Below are 15,684 nucleotides of genomic sequence, written 5' to 3'. Positions count from 1 at the left end.
ATAAAACCACTTTTTCGGGTGGTAATGTCATTTCAGATTGATGACTTAAAGACAGGAATTTGGATCAGTATTCATTCTCTTATTTTAAAACGTTCCTCTGAGAAAGACATTCACACAATTCTATGTGTGACACATAATATAGAAGTGTTTGAGACCTTCGAATCCTCGTTGTCCTTATCCGTGTCTTTTGGGTTGGCTGTGGTTGAGCCGAATGGCAAACCAGGGGCTGTGGTGAGGAAGAAAGAGCTTTGGGTGGCGTTGGCAACTCCCACTGAGCGACGCCGACGAGAAGGTCTGCAAAAACAGATGGGCGAAAGAGTTAAGTTGAATGCCACTGAAAACCTGGAGAAAGAAAACTGCACACAGTCCTCCGACACTCTCAGGCAAGCTAACAATCAATTATCAAAATAAAAGTCATGTGAATTAGACCCTGGCAGATGGAGCAGTAGTGTTCCCTTCTGGAAGAGCAACCAGCCCTCACCACTGGATGGTGCCAAAGGGATGGTCCACTTTATTCTCAGAGGATATGAGTATAAACCAACCATAAAGACCATTAACTTAAACCAAGAAAGGAAACCCTGTTGTGCAGCTTTGTGTGAGGACAGTTAGAATCCCTGTCTCTGTTGTCTAGTTATAAAACTATCAACTATCTCCTTCCAAAATTGCCCCCATTTAGTGTCTCTGAGCAGTGCACTTTACCCCAAGTTGCTGCAGTAAGCCTTTCCTTTACTGTACAGGGAAGTTAATGATGAACCAACTCAGGGAAGAAGGAGAAAAACAAAAAACTTCCTGGCTGCATCCGTTTGCGTGACGGAAAAAGAGGGCACTAGAAGTTCGTTGTGTACTTCGGTGTATGGAGTTGACCTTGGCCGGTTCAACGGCACGGGTTCAAAATGCAGCGGAGGTGTGTGAGGGTTTGAGTGTTTGTGTGTGTCCAAATGGCAGTCTGCATGACTGCACCCCTGACTGGCATGAATGATAATGGGCACAGTAATCACTCCCCTAGGGAAGCGGAGGGAGAGTTTTGTGTAGGTGTTTGTGTGTGTGCGTGTCAGGGGAGAGGGTAGGGGGGCACCGGGGCCCAGACAATCAGCACCTCCCACCCTAAGCCCCCCCACAGTGGTGCCCTGTACAAAAACAAGGCTCTACACTCTACAACACACACAAACACACACACACACACACACACACACACACACACACACATACACACACACACACACACACACACACACAGACGAGACAAAGTTGGCATGGAGCCGTTTTGAGACAGACATCATGGTGGCTGGGACAAAAGAGGAGTGATAGAGCGGCTCCAGTGTTGCTGCTACACTGACACAAACAAAGCAAGAAGATCCTCTTCGTGCTACACTGGCTGAAACACTAAATGCACTAAATAGTGAATGTATACAAGCTTTCAAAATGACCATAATACGAATTTAAAGTTGTGACAAATCTGGTGGACAATATGTGACTTTAGTGAGGTCAATGTGACAAGAGTGGGGCTTAAAGTTGGTGTAAATGTGGCCTTATTACTGATAAGTTACTTCAACCAGTTTCTATGAAATATCAATCACATGAAGATTCAGTTTTGGTCTTAAAAAGTGGGCAAAAGCTGACTAAAACACAAAATTGTCAACCACCAAAGGGTTTTTGTTATGTCACAGCTACAATTATAAAATGACTAAGAGCAAAAGATGAATCAAAATGTTTAACTGTTGATCTAAAACACCAGTGTGGCTCCACTCAGTTTGGATATGGTCGTGAGCATCCAGGATGTGTACCTGCTCTCGAAGACTTCATTGTGGAGGTAGTTCTCGAAGGTCTTGCGGTACTCTATCTCCTCCTGCTCCTTCTTCAGCTGGCTGTCCGTCTTGGGACAGGCACAGCACCTTCCCCCTGAGGTGGGCTCATCAGTGTGGTTCCACTTCTGCTCGTCCTCGCTGTCCAGGTGGGTTGGTGTACGAGATGGCAGCTTCATTCCTGCGCAGGAGAAAGAGGTGTTACGGGGGGGTGTTATTTGTTTAATTTGAATTGGGCAACCTTCGGATACAAACCTTGTAGGCAGTAGTCGAACTTGTAGAGGTCACTGTCCTCGGCCTGCTTTGAACAGGTGACCCGGTAGTGGGTGATGTTGCCATTGGGACTGGCAGGGAGGCTTCCACTTCAGGATGATCTGAGAGGAGGAGTTTGAGGAGGAGATGGGGTCCAGAGGCACAGAGGGCTCTGAGGTGGACGGAGGAGAACAGTGAGACAACTATCAGGACTGCAATGGTGTTGTTAGAGGTTAGGCTGCCAAAAAGACCGAATATAAACATAACTGTTTGTTTACATGAAAACTACAAGGGGTGCTGTTATCCTAAGAGAGTGAAAAGTCCAAGAATTGGGATTCTGTGTATAATTTCTTCATCATCTAATTCTAATGTCATATATTCTGTATGGTCAGCTAAACAGTCTTCTTACAACATCCAACAATGTCATGTGTATGTGGTGTTCTCGAACTCACTGGAGGCATTGGTGCGGACATAGATGATCTCGCTTTTGGCTCCGTGAACCTGGTGCTCGTCAGATGCAGACAGTTGAGTTTTGACCATAATGGCGTACTGGGTCCAGGGCTTCAACGGTCGGATCAGGTGCCCCGGATTCTCTGCCTTCTTGCTGTCCGTGGAACGGGAAGGAGGGTCGACATCAGCGATCGCCCAGCTGTTGGAGCCACATGCGTCCTGTCCATCGAACTCCGTCACATTCTTGTATGGCCTGGAGAAACAAATGGATCAACAGGTGCAAATGAACTGGGAGAAGCAAGACAACTTTTATTTATTTAACATATTTTAGTACAAGTAAACTCAACGTGCTGCTTTACGTTAAAGTGCATACAGCAACAAGTGGCATTAGATTATAATAAATAACATAAATGCTGGGGTGCCAAACCATAACCCTATTGAAGTAGGATGAAACCCAGTGAAGAGCAGGACCTGCTGGACCGACTGAATCAAAGGCAGCAGCAACATCAAGCAACTTTTGACACGGTTCAGAATATTGTGATGATTTTTGTTAGATACTTACGCCTCTTTGTAAAGAACCATAAAGCCCAGAAGGTCTCTGAAGTCCAACGGCCAGAATGGCTCCCACCTCAGCATAATCATATTAAATGACGTTTTGATCACAGTGAATTTCAGCAGCTTGGTCTCACCTGCAGGATAGCAAACAAAGATGATGCTCAGCATTTCGGTAAAAAGAGCAAATGAACAGTAGGACAACAAACTGAAGTGTAGTGATAACAAAGACATACACGAAAATGTACCCTCTGTGTTTGTTTCTTTTTTTATTAAATGTATTAATATAAAGGTTGAACTTCACAGTTTTTTCCTTCTTGTTCTGATTTGAGTAATTTAATGCCAATTCTCTGCCTATTTTAAGAGTAAAACTAGATTGATGTAGATATCCTCAACAGCTGAAATGTTCCGCATTAATAATATAGTCAATTTACTGACAACCCTGTGCTTTGTCAGTATGTAGTAAATTTCAGTCCACTTAACAAATGTATACTGTAAGTTAGGGCTGGGCGATTAATTGAATTTCAATTTCGATTTTGGCTTCCCTCGATCATGAAAACAAGATAATCGTAATAAAACTATCATTATGCCGCACGCCGTGTCTTGTGTGGTAAATGCAGCGAACCCTTCCATCTCCACCTGTGCACTCCGCTCTGCCCTCCTCCCCCTCGCTTTCAGCCACGCCGGTGTGTATTGCCAGTGCGTGTTTTGAAAAAACGTGTAGAAGAAGACGGTAGAAGATGGCAGAAATGCCTTTTGTCGGGAAGAAAGGTAAAGCGAATTCTGTGGTGTTGAAACACTTTGGTTTCAAGGAGTCTGACTCGGAACAAACAAAGATATTGTGCAAGATATGTCACACGACTGTGTCTGCATCTCAAGGGAACACAACCAATTTGTTTAACCATTTAAAGTCCACACACAGAGTAATACATGACCAAGTAGTGAAGGAACAAAAAACTCAAAAATGAAAAGCTCCTCGACTCCTGCCACTGCCACACAGTCCTCAATTAAGGACACACTTTACAATGCCACTGCATCTCCACCCAGCTCCCACAAGCATAAAGAAATAACAAAATAACCGTCACATACGTGATTGCCAAAGACATGTGCCCTATCAACACCGTAAGCGACCCGGGGATCAATAAACTGATTGACACATTGGACAAGCGGTATGTGTTACCATCACGTCACCATATCAGCAGAATTGCGCTGCCTGCCCTTTATGACGAATGTCGCGGAAAAGTTGCAAGAGAAGTGTCAACAGCATTATATTTTGCCACCACAACAGACCTATGGTCGAGCCGCACCGGGATAGTGTTTTTTATTTTTACAAATTATTTTTGATATGATTATTGATATATTTTTCTCTTATTTATTTGCATTTTTCTGTTTTTCAGGTCGAACTTATCGTGTTAAAAGAAATACCAGAGTTCAAAGTTCAATAATTTCTTATTCTCAAATCAATGAATAATCGTCTAATAGTCGTGATTACAATATCAATCAAAATAATCGTGATTATGATTTTTGCCATAATCGAGCAGCCCTACTGTAAGTGATGCATGTACTCTCAAGCCTAAAGAGCTAAGAGACAAAATGTCTAGTGAGTAAAAGCAACACTGAAAGTAGGCACTAATCTGTTTCTTCAGTTAAAAAAAAACTTAATTACTGCAATCTTTGTATTTGCAAGCACAAAAAAAAAAAGAAATATAGCATAGATTCAGAATAATCGAGTGTATTTTCGAATGTAATTCTGCTTCTCTTACAGGAGGCTTGGTCCCCATTGGTGCGTCCGGCGATGTCATTCTTTAGGTTGCGCTCCTTGGTTCCCGTTTTCTCCTCCATCTTTCTGATTTCAGACATGCAAAGTTTAGAGTTGTAGTGAAAGAACATACGACCACGCTGGATGGTCAGGTTGTGCTTGGACCAATCCCATAGCTCACGCAGGTTCTGGTTGTCCAGCGCATAGAAGGCAAAGGTACTGGGAGAGACAAAAGGGAAGAAAGAAATCAAGCACAATGTAAGATTTGACTGTGACTTGAATTTATATACCTGGAGAGGAGAAATAGCTTACTCTGCCTCAAGATGCTCCCCTCTAATGATGCGTAGTTTGCGGAGGAAGGAGAGAGAGACCAGGGCGTAGGCTCGGCGAACAGTCAGGAAGCCGGTGATCTCCTCAAGCTGGCCCAAACTGGCCTCCAACTCAGCTGCAATGTTATCTGAGGGAAACAGACATTTAGTCATATAGACAGCCAAGCAATGAAGCACAACAAAGACATTTGGTCTATTGATGCACTGATTAAATTTTTTTTCTTTTTGGGAAATTTAGTTGCATGTCTTTAACCCTTAATTGCCTGTTTTTTTGCCAAATTATTTACTGTACACTGGTTTAGCCAGGACTCTTCTAGTAAAAGGTAAATATGTGTAAATGTGACCGGCACAGAATCCGATATTTCATGCTGAAAAACCTACTGTCTCGAGTTGCTGGTTGGTCAATCTCTAACATGGTCATAAAAAACCTGTATTTGAATGTAAGGGTGAATTGAGACACTGTGCAGCTACACATCCTGATAAACACAGACTGAGAAACCTGAGCAGTGAAGGGAGGAGGAGACAGACAAAGTGTGAGAACCAGAGCCTCTACAGGAGGCCCAGCAGGAGGTTAGGTGTAGTAGTACTCACTCCCTCCACGAATCTTGATGATCAAGTTGCCGTGGAGAACAGTGCAGCCTCTAAGAGCCTGGGCTGAGGTTACAGAGTCGATTGTCTTATTTCCCACACACAGTTTAGGACACAGGCCTGCGCACGGTGAACAGGTCAATCTACACAGAGAGAGACATAGACATGAATTAGGACCATGAACGTAAACATTGTGTCAGTTAACGCAGTGGCTGATAAGGAGGGCAGACAACCTTTTTGAGGCAAAGGAGAAAGGACAGTATGTGCTTTTAATCAAAATGTGATTATTGTGACTGATACATTCCAAAGATATCAAAGAAGGGAGGCTGTAAACATTTACGGTTGAACTATCATTTCTAACATGCCAAGATAATTGACAGAAAGCCTAAAGACGTCACGGTAATATTGCCAAGCGCTGCCTTAGGTGGAGGTAAACAACAAACTTGTTTTGGAGAGAGGAGAAATAAAAATACCACAGATGTTTCTGTGTGCAGATATGAGAAATGGGATGAGGCAGGATGGAATGGTATGACGCAGGAATGCTTAGTGACATACTGGTGTGGCGTGGGTTGGGACGGGGGGTGACATGGCACTTTGAAACAACAAGACGGAATCTGTGCGGTAGAATTTAACTCAAATACATTTCTTCATATAATTTTTTATATGATCTGATTAAGGGATGCACATTATAAATCATTTCTTTAATCAATAGTCGGCTGACTTCACAATCGATTATGGATTAATCATTCATGATATATCAAATATATACATTTTTGATTTAGAAAATTGTTTTAACCACTGACATGATCCATGTTTGATGTAAAATCAGAGTCGGCTACATTAACCGTTAAAAGAACAGATATAGTAAACATAAAGTTACTTTAGTGATGAACCAAATAACAGAAAATTATGACTTCATCTTCATTACGGAGCTTCTGTTTGTCACTGTTCAACAACTGACATCAAAATCCAACCTATAGTGAGGCGACTAAAATGTCATGATATCAATTTGTGTCAAATGTCTTTTTGTATTCTTCAAATGACAAATGACTTGTATTTTATTTAAATACATTTTCTCATATCAGTACTTTGCGTTGTCTTTAGATACATTTGAAAAATCTGTAATTAGTTTTTTGTGAGATCCTCTTTGATGCATTTGTGCCCATCTCTGATTATTGACTAAGACAATTTTAATCAGTTTAATTCTTTACAGCGATTAATCATTAACATCCCGAATCTGATTATATTTCATCTGGCTTCCTATTTGAGATTTTGGTGTGCTCATTCATGTTTTATAACTCTGGTTTCTTGTTTTGTTTTCTGCCTTATATATAAAGCAAATGTAATAAATATGTAAGTTCATTATTTTCATAATTATTTCACTAAATATTGAATAGGCTGTATTAATATCAACCAAAGCGAGTTAACCTCGTTTCAAACCGATCAGCTCAAATGAGAGACAATCATGCAGACTCTTGTAATGAATGAGTTGATGTATTCAGAGGTGAATTTGTCTAATTCTCTCAATTAATTTGATATGTCCCATAATGAATCCATAGGCTTTCAGGAGTGGAATTAGATTAGACAATCTCTCATCTACATCTGAGCCTCCTTCATTTTTATTAGCACTGGGGGATAGAGGACAAGGGCTTTCTCATCCTTTGCTTCAATTACTTCTGTAGCACATACAGCATGCACATACGTGCACTAAAGCCTATACAGAGCACAATCACAGACAATAACAACATGACTGAACCACCAGCTGCACACATTCCTCTGTGTCTCCTCCTCCCTCAGCTCTATGAGTGGCGTCCTCTCCTTGTAGACATGTGCTTGAGCACGTAATCACACACGCACACACACACACACACACACACACTGGGCAATGAGGCCGTGGTAGTGCTGCCTTTCAGGAAATGAATTCACAAAAGGCGGGTCTATTGAGCAGCCGGGTACACATCGCTCAGAGAAAGGGTACCCAATGCTTCATTCACAAATTATTATTACTATCATTTCTTTTTTGTAAAGCTTTCTCGAAAGAACACAATCCCTCTCTTTAATTCCACTTCCAGCCATGACATCCCTAACCACAAAGGTCTGCCTTAGACATAAATAATATTCTGTTTGTCTGTGACTGGTCAGCCACCTCAACCCTAAACATACCACTCCTAATGCTACCAAGTGAAATCTTGCTCAAAACAAGAAGTTATGGCAAAGTTCTATGTTTTCTTAAAATATACATGACACTGGCTCACTATAATAGATTTCGAAGGCGCCCAATCAGGTTTTCAAAAACTCAAAGTAAAGGGGACAATGATATCAAACAGCAGCCTTAACAGGCACCTTTTAAATAAGCCCCTGTACCCGGGAACAGCTAACAAAGGATGCTGTTGTTCACTGCGGGACCCATGCAAGCTCTGCATGAACTGCCATTTGTAAGCTCACCCTGATTTAATTCTATGTTTATGCAACTCTCATTATAATCCCCCTCTCCAGGAAACACACACACACACACACACACACACACACACACACACACACACACACACACACACACACACACACACACACACACACACACACACACACACACTTAATCATGCCACTTCTTTCCCCCCTAGCAGCCAGGCCGTGCTATAGACGCCATTCACCATAGTGACATGAAACACTGAGTCCCAGGGGGTGCTGTTTTGGTCCTTGTCAGGCTTTTCCTTCCAACTCTGAAAGAGCCAAATGACCCATTACACACCTGGCTTCTCCCAGTTTCCATCTTATCAAGTTCTTAATAATTCACATCAATCAGAAGCCAAATCATTGTTTCCCCTCTGTGACTTCTGACTGAGTGGAAACACACTGTAACGATCTCTCCTAACCAATAGTGAGAAAAAACTTGAGGATATTTTGTGTCCCTTTCTCTTTCTCCCACATGGAAAATCGTACATTCAGCTCCTCAAAAGTAATGCTCTAGTTGCAGAGTAGAAAAAGCTAATGTTTTGGTGCCGTTGTACTGAAAAACACAGACACACAGGCAGACAGGCTGGGTCCAACGGCAGCCCTTAAAGGGACAGTGTTTATCTGTCCAGCTGAACTCTATGACTCGGGGCTCCAGGGTCTGCTAGAGCCATCTACAGTAGAACAGAGGCCGCAGCTGACGCTCTGGTTTGGTTTCGGGCCCGGGCGGAACCAGACTGCACTAACACACAAACATACACTCAGTGGTGGACAGTAACGGAGTAAATTTACTTGAGTACTGTACTTAAGTACATATCCAGAGGTTTTGTACTTTACTTGAGTATTAGATTTCTTTGGTACTTATTACTCTTACTTGAATACATTTCCAAGACGAATAGTTTTACTTTTAATCAAGTTAATTTCTAGGAAGGCTGAAAAGTACTTTCAGGTCTGCTCTTTTTTATTTTTTTCTAAAATACTATAGGACACAAGCTGTGTTTGTCAAAGAAGGAAACGTATCACAGTGCACGCTCTCCACTGAGATCTACGTAAAAGCTGAAATACGTCATCCCTCCCCATAAGGATAACACCAAAGTAGCCACGCTCTCGACTGTGTTTGTCAACACAAAACTGCGACAATGGCTGCATCAGATGTAGTTTTTTGTAAAGCAGTGATTCTCAACCAGTGGTCTGGGGACAACATTGGTCTTTGAGGGGGGTTCCAGTTCCCAACTTAGCTAAATGATAGAGAGTTAATTGGACGGTGCAGGTTCATTTGGTTACAGTTTTAATGATTGTTAATAAACATCTGCATCTGCAACATCTGCTGTCCTCCTGTGATCCCATTCATTTGATTTGTTTTTATAGGTGTTTCTACAGGCTTTATATAACATTGTGGTTCTAAAAGCAAGCACCATCAGTGCAGGTGGTTTCAAAGAGTTAATTCTCAGAAACAAGTTAAAAGGTCCTTAAATTCATTTAGAAAAAATTATAGTAACTCATTAATGTGAAACATAAGAAATTTACTCTTACTCTTACTTAAAGTAAATTTCAAAGCATGTACTTTTGGATACTTAAGTACCTTTAAAAGCAAGTACTTTTTTACTCTTACTCGAGTAACATGTCGACTGAGCTACTTTTACTTGTAACGGAGTAAATTTTGACCAGTAGTATTTGTACTCTTACTCAAGTACTGGGGTCGAGTACTCTGTCCATCTCTGCATACACTGCTGTACTACTGTGCTGTTACAGCGTCCAAGAAAGATGAGCAAACTCTTTTCAGTGGATGTTTGCAAAATGTCAAGAGAGTATAGAGTTGCTGTATGTAGAGACAGAAGACGCAGAGAAAATATATGCAAGTGAACGGTACAGTGTACATGATTAAAAAACATGTTTCATTATGAAACGGTTACCAAACATCTGAAACTGTTGATCGCACTGTGTCATCTGGTTTCTTAAAATTATTTAGTCTTTGTACTCACACTAATAATTTTACATACAAATTATCCAGACTAAAATTACAGGCACAAAGGATAAGAACACCCAAAAATCCAAATTCAGTCTTAATCAACTCAGCCTCATGCCAAAAGAAAGTCAGTTGAAGTTTCATGTCCATTTCTGGGGCTTCACACCAAAACAGCTTTTTCATGAACAACTGGCGAAGATGTGACTTGTTTTAAAATGTTAAACTAAGGTTTGTTTGTGTTTTTCTGTTGTTTCCCCATCTACTTCGGTTGATTAGGAGAATACTCCAAAACTGTTTCGTTGTGGAGCTCCAAAAATGTGTTGTACTCTACAAAACCTGACTTCCAATTGGCATGGGGCTGAGAGATAAATGGTGAATTTATCCTTTAAATATGCTTGATACTACAAAAAGAGAAATTTACTAACCTACATTAATGTTTATTGGTGTCACAATAAAACCATGTACACCTTTGGGTCTCCTTTTCGCCTACTCTAGAACTTCCCTACTCCTTTAAGTCCTCATTCGTGGTGTGTGTGTGTGTGTGTGCGTGCATACGTGCAATGTGTGTCGTCTGCCCGACTGTCTGGATGTGTGTGTGTGTTTCAGTGTGTGTGTGTGTGTGTGTGTATGTGTCTCTCTGGGTGTAGCTTCTGCCAGGCTAAGCCACTGTGATGACGCTTGTTCATGAACCATATCGTAGCAGCAAAACAGACACAGAGTCCCTGATGTTGCAACAGAATCCCAAATGAGAAAAAAAAACAAGTCTCGTTTATGTACAATATGTGCACACATACATCTATACACAAACACGCACATAAACACACACACACACACACACACACACAAAGGATGCCATTCTGTTGTATGTCTCAGGGTGTATGACTGAGACTTAAAGCAATGTTCTTTTCTGTCTAAGCACCTGATAATCCCGGCAGGCTGGCAGCGTGCAGGGAAAAGTCAATCTATCTCTCTCTCACTTAGAGAAAGTCATGTTGGGTTGATATGTCCTTTTCATTTCCACTGGGTGTGCTCGAACTCTGTGCACGCGAGTGTGTGTTGATTACCTAATAAACATATTAGGTAACACACACACACACACACACACACACACACACACACACACACACACACACACACAGGTTGAACAGAAACACAATCCATCAACCAGCCACCTGTGGCTTCGAGCGATGCAGACATCTTCAGCATAGAGACTGCTCTTATTAAAATGAAATCAGAAATACACCTCTGTGCTTCTTTTTCACTCACTGTCAGTCTAACTGACAATATCTAACAATATGTGGGGTGCCTGACTCTCCTGTATTCATTTTGTTCTTCCTACCCTAGTCTAGCACGAAGCATCAGTAAGTGCCATACATCATTAGATGTAGTTACGTTACATTACGTTTCAGTCTGGCTCATTTAAATCCCAAATTTTACATTTGCTCTGTCAAGGCATTTTTCAATTAAAAACGTGTAAACCTCTATTTCATTCACTAACGATTTAGATGTGTCCAAAAAAGGAGAGGAAAAATATATTAGCCACTGAACAGCAAAAGTAGCTTGGCTACAATCCTTGCTCATTGGCCAAGAGGAAGAAACTACTTCCTTGATGAATATATGCTGCAGAACAAGATGGCGTAATTACATTCACTACACAAGTCCCAAATGCTGAAAAACTCTCCTTTACATCAGTTTTTAAAGCATCTGGATCGGATTAGTGGTTCAAAAGTTATTAAACATTTTAGCACAATTGTTATTTTTAGCAAGCTATTCACTTCTTTGTATGCTTTTTTCAGTTTTGCCTCGCCTCAAACAGACAACAGGAGCATTACACTCTTGACTGAAGCATGTTTTATCCTCATTGCCCCAAACCTTCGTGTGTGTTTTCAAAGCATGCAAACAAGAGCGGTTTCAAAACAAATACATGTCCTCCTCATTTAGCAACAGCCACTGACGCTAAATGAGGAAGTTGCTGATGTTCCTCTGCCCCTGTTTACTACAAGTAAGAATGCTAAATAAGGTCATGCCCTTGCTTGTTGCACATGCAGACAAAGCTGTGTGCTAAACAGGACCAGGTGAGTTTCCAGACAGTTTTGTTTAAGGTTGTTTTTACATTCACAGCTCCTGGCTGACACTTTTATCAGGGGCAATTTGTAATAAGATAAGAGGCGCAGTGTGCTTAAGGACAAATGTCTTCTACAGACCTCTGATCTTTCAGAGTGTGTGACATACTGAGCTTAACGGCAACTACAAATACTCCCAAAACATTCATGACAAATGTCTCAGACAGTACACGTGCTTGTTACCCTCACTGGGTTTAAATACATCCACCAAATCTCCAGTATCACTTAACAATTCTTATTACTAATTTGCTGTTCTTTCACATGAAATAATCTCATGTGAACCACTCAACCAGACTAAGTAAACAGGTCCCAGACAGACTGTAAAGTTGAGCCTACTAAATAATCCTTTCAATAGGAAAATAATTGGCTATCATGGGTGAATTGTGACCCAGACCCATTATTTCACTCCAGTGCACCTTTATACGTCAAAATAATCAACACTTTGGCATGATTAGAAACATTACCCGATGCTGGAACGAGCATATTTTTGAATGCAATATCAAAACCGCCTCAAACGAATGACTTCTATGCATTTAATCTGACATAATGTTAAAACTGCTGTGGATTTGTTCTTGTGTGTCAGTATGGTGAGGCTTTGACTGATGCAGCTGTGTAATCACACAGAACAGAATGTGATGGAGGCTATGAAAACACCAGGGACTCGTTTATGGCACATGAGATTAGAGGATTTATTTGCATATGAAATGATATAGTCTCATGCCTTTACGGCAACTTTGTATTTGGTGCTACTACGCTTAATTTAACATAACATTAGCATTCCGATATGAAGTGACAGAGTTGTCCACTTTTATTTATTCATATGGCATGCTGCCATGAGATGAGAAAAAGATATACTGTTTATATTTTCATCATCATGTGAGCAGAGGTTGTTGCACTGTTTTTTGACAGCCAGGTTGGCTGTAATAGAATTCCAGTTAAATGAAACAACTATCAGTCATATGTTTTAAATACCTAAATATAGTCTATATCAAAACAACAATATATGATCGACTATGATTTGTGCTACCTGCTCTCATGCAAGTGGTGCACAACATTTTCTCTATTCTGTCCAACTTTTCATGTCCCGATAGTGTGTGGGCGCCTATGGAGTTGAGCTGTGTGTGCAGGTTACCTGGGCCATGTGGGACGCTGACTCAATGACTTGTGCATTAAAGTTGAGAATATTTTAACTAATATGCAAGATCAAAAGATGAGAGAGTGCACAATGGGTGGTTTTTCTGGTTTTGAATTTTTTATTTCTATGTGCAATTTTTGGCCTTTTCTGAATGCTTAACTGTAGGGATTCACAAAAAAATGACGCTTGAACAACGAACGTTTGACAGTGAGGAAAACAGAGAGGCAGGTAACATCTCTACTGTACATCATGTGTTCCCAGCAGCCCGGCTGCTTTTCCACAGAGGACAGAAGACTTTCCACAGTGGAAAAAAAAAACCTTCTTCCCCTTTGTTTGATCAACTTCCAACACCATCATCTCCTGTGTGCAAATGTTATCGAGTGTGTTAAGTGACCACAATAAACTTCACAGTGGGACAATTTGTTGTGGGTTATGGTCACATCTACGATCATGTAATGATGACCTCCATCAATAACACAGCAGTGTTTGTGGTGGCATTAAAGGTGAGTGAGTGTATGTGTGTGTGAGAGAAAGTCAGACGTACGTAGTGGAGTTGATAGTGGTGTATCCAGAGGGACACTCTGGAATACAGGCGCCATTGTGGATGACGTATTCATAGCAGGCTGACTCCCGGTCCTGGTCCAACTTCTTAGTCTGCCTACACTGGTTGTGGAGCTCCTGGATTCACAAGAAAAGCATGTATGATACACATACATTTACACCAGTGTATGTCTGCATGTGTGCTTAATATTATAAGCATCACATTTAAGAATTCCAGTTATCACTAACCTGACAGAAGCCAAAGCTGACGCAGCGCCAGCCCCTGAAAACATAGTTTCCAGTAGGACACTTCTCCACACAGGTGCTGCCATGCTGGAGGTTCCTGCAGGCCACACAGCTACTTGCGTTACCTGGCTCAGAACAGCCACCCAGGCACTGGTCATGGCAGCACTGGCCCTGGAGGCTACATGCACCATGCTTACACTTGTCCAAGCACACTGAGGAAAGGCAGAAGGAGAAAAAGGAAAGAGATGGTTAGTATTACATTAGATACATGTGGACTTAGTCATGTTTTATTCTGGTCCCCACTAGTATCACCATTAAGACTGTGTTTATAACCACTCCTTGTTTTAAGATAGCATTAGGAGATGAGTGGGAGAGCAGTGGGGCTTATCCAAAGTTCACAAAAACACACAAATAGCCTGCAGAAGCAAAGTAAAACAAAAACAAAAACACCAAAAAAATATAAACAGCACGGGGCTGCATGCAGGCAAGGATATTTCTCTCTGTCTCAGTTGCTCCGTCAAGCATTTAACGGCTCACAAAACATTAAAACAAGAAGGGGTGGAGAGAGCGAAACCCTGTGGTCAAAATGGCCACCAAGTGGTGGTTTGCTCTGATCTGAGTGCAGCGACGGAACCACATGCATGTTTGGTGTGCAAGTACACACACATGAACATGGCTAGATGAACTATAAACAGGTGTTCTCAGCTGGGCCGTGTGGTTCTTGTTGCCGTTTTTAATGTGTGGTTGCTGCGGTCGCTCAAAGAGAATATGGGTATGATGCGCCGCCATCAGAGGGAATACAAACCTACAGAAAACTGACAAACTTTTGACCCTCACAGAAGAAGATCAAAAAAATGACAAAGCACAGAAACAGAATCGATTGCCAAATTGGAGGAAAGATTGCCGACTCTGTTATTAACATCAGTAATTTTTCCTCCCATGTCAATACATAAGCACTCAACACATCATGACACTGTCTAGCCAAACGTGCTGCACTCGTAAAGCACTGTTGTATCAACAAGTGGAATATAGGCTACAATTACATGACCTTCTCTCTGTATTCTGTGGTAATGTTATACAAAAATATCACTGCTGACCCAAGATGTTGGCTGACCATTTCAACTTAATTTGCACAAAAGCACAAGATCACACAAACAGTAATTTGCATTCAAGAACACAATCAGCTGTAATTTGCTTGCAAACATGCAATCGCACAACCACTGATAGCCCGTCTAGCATCCATGAGGGACTCAGTGTCCACAATTTACGACTGATGGCCAGCAGCAGCAGTCCACAGTGCTGTGGAAAAAACCTTAATTGCTAATGGGCTGAACATTTTATGTCATTGGATCTATTGGTGAACAGCATCTGGGAGAAAGAGCGAGAGTCGAGAGCGAAAGAAGAGAGTGTCAATTGTGATTGGATTAGTAGTCAGGTTTGACCTGTGCCCTGTAATGATCTAATAAACTAGCGGATATTGCCTCGTCTGAC

The 15,684-nt window shown here is 41.4% G+C and overlaps 1 protein-coding gene across 1 annotated transcript in view; it reads right to left on the bottom strand.

Moving 5' to 3' along the window:
* insrb (insulin receptor b) overlaps window positions 1-15,684 on the bottom strand; it is a 98,868-nt gene that overhangs the window by 18,012 nt on the left and 65,172 nt on the right. Inside the window, 11 exon segments of the mRNA XM_030432379.1 lie at window positions 156-294; window positions 1,785-1,983; window positions 2,058-2,154; window positions 2,156-2,226; window positions 2,507-2,757; window positions 3,067-3,193; window positions 4,820-5,034; window positions 5,128-5,272; window positions 5,736-5,875; window positions 13,952-14,085; window positions 14,197-14,405. Coding sequence (XP_030288239.1) covers window positions 156-294; window positions 1,785-1,983; window positions 2,058-2,154; window positions 2,156-2,226; window positions 2,507-2,757; window positions 3,067-3,193; window positions 4,820-5,034; window positions 5,128-5,272; window positions 5,736-5,875; window positions 13,952-14,085; window positions 14,197-14,405 — 1,727 coding nt within the window.

This window comes from Sparus aurata, chromosome 11 (genome assembly GCF_900880675.1).
Source record: "Sparus aurata chromosome 11, fSpaAur1.1, whole genome shotgun sequence".
Classification (NCBI taxonomy): domain Eukaryota; kingdom Metazoa; phylum Chordata; class Actinopteri; order Spariformes; family Sparidae; genus Sparus; species Sparus aurata.
Note: the sequence above shows the minus strand (reverse complement) of the source record. Positions and strands in the feature narration are given on the sequence as shown.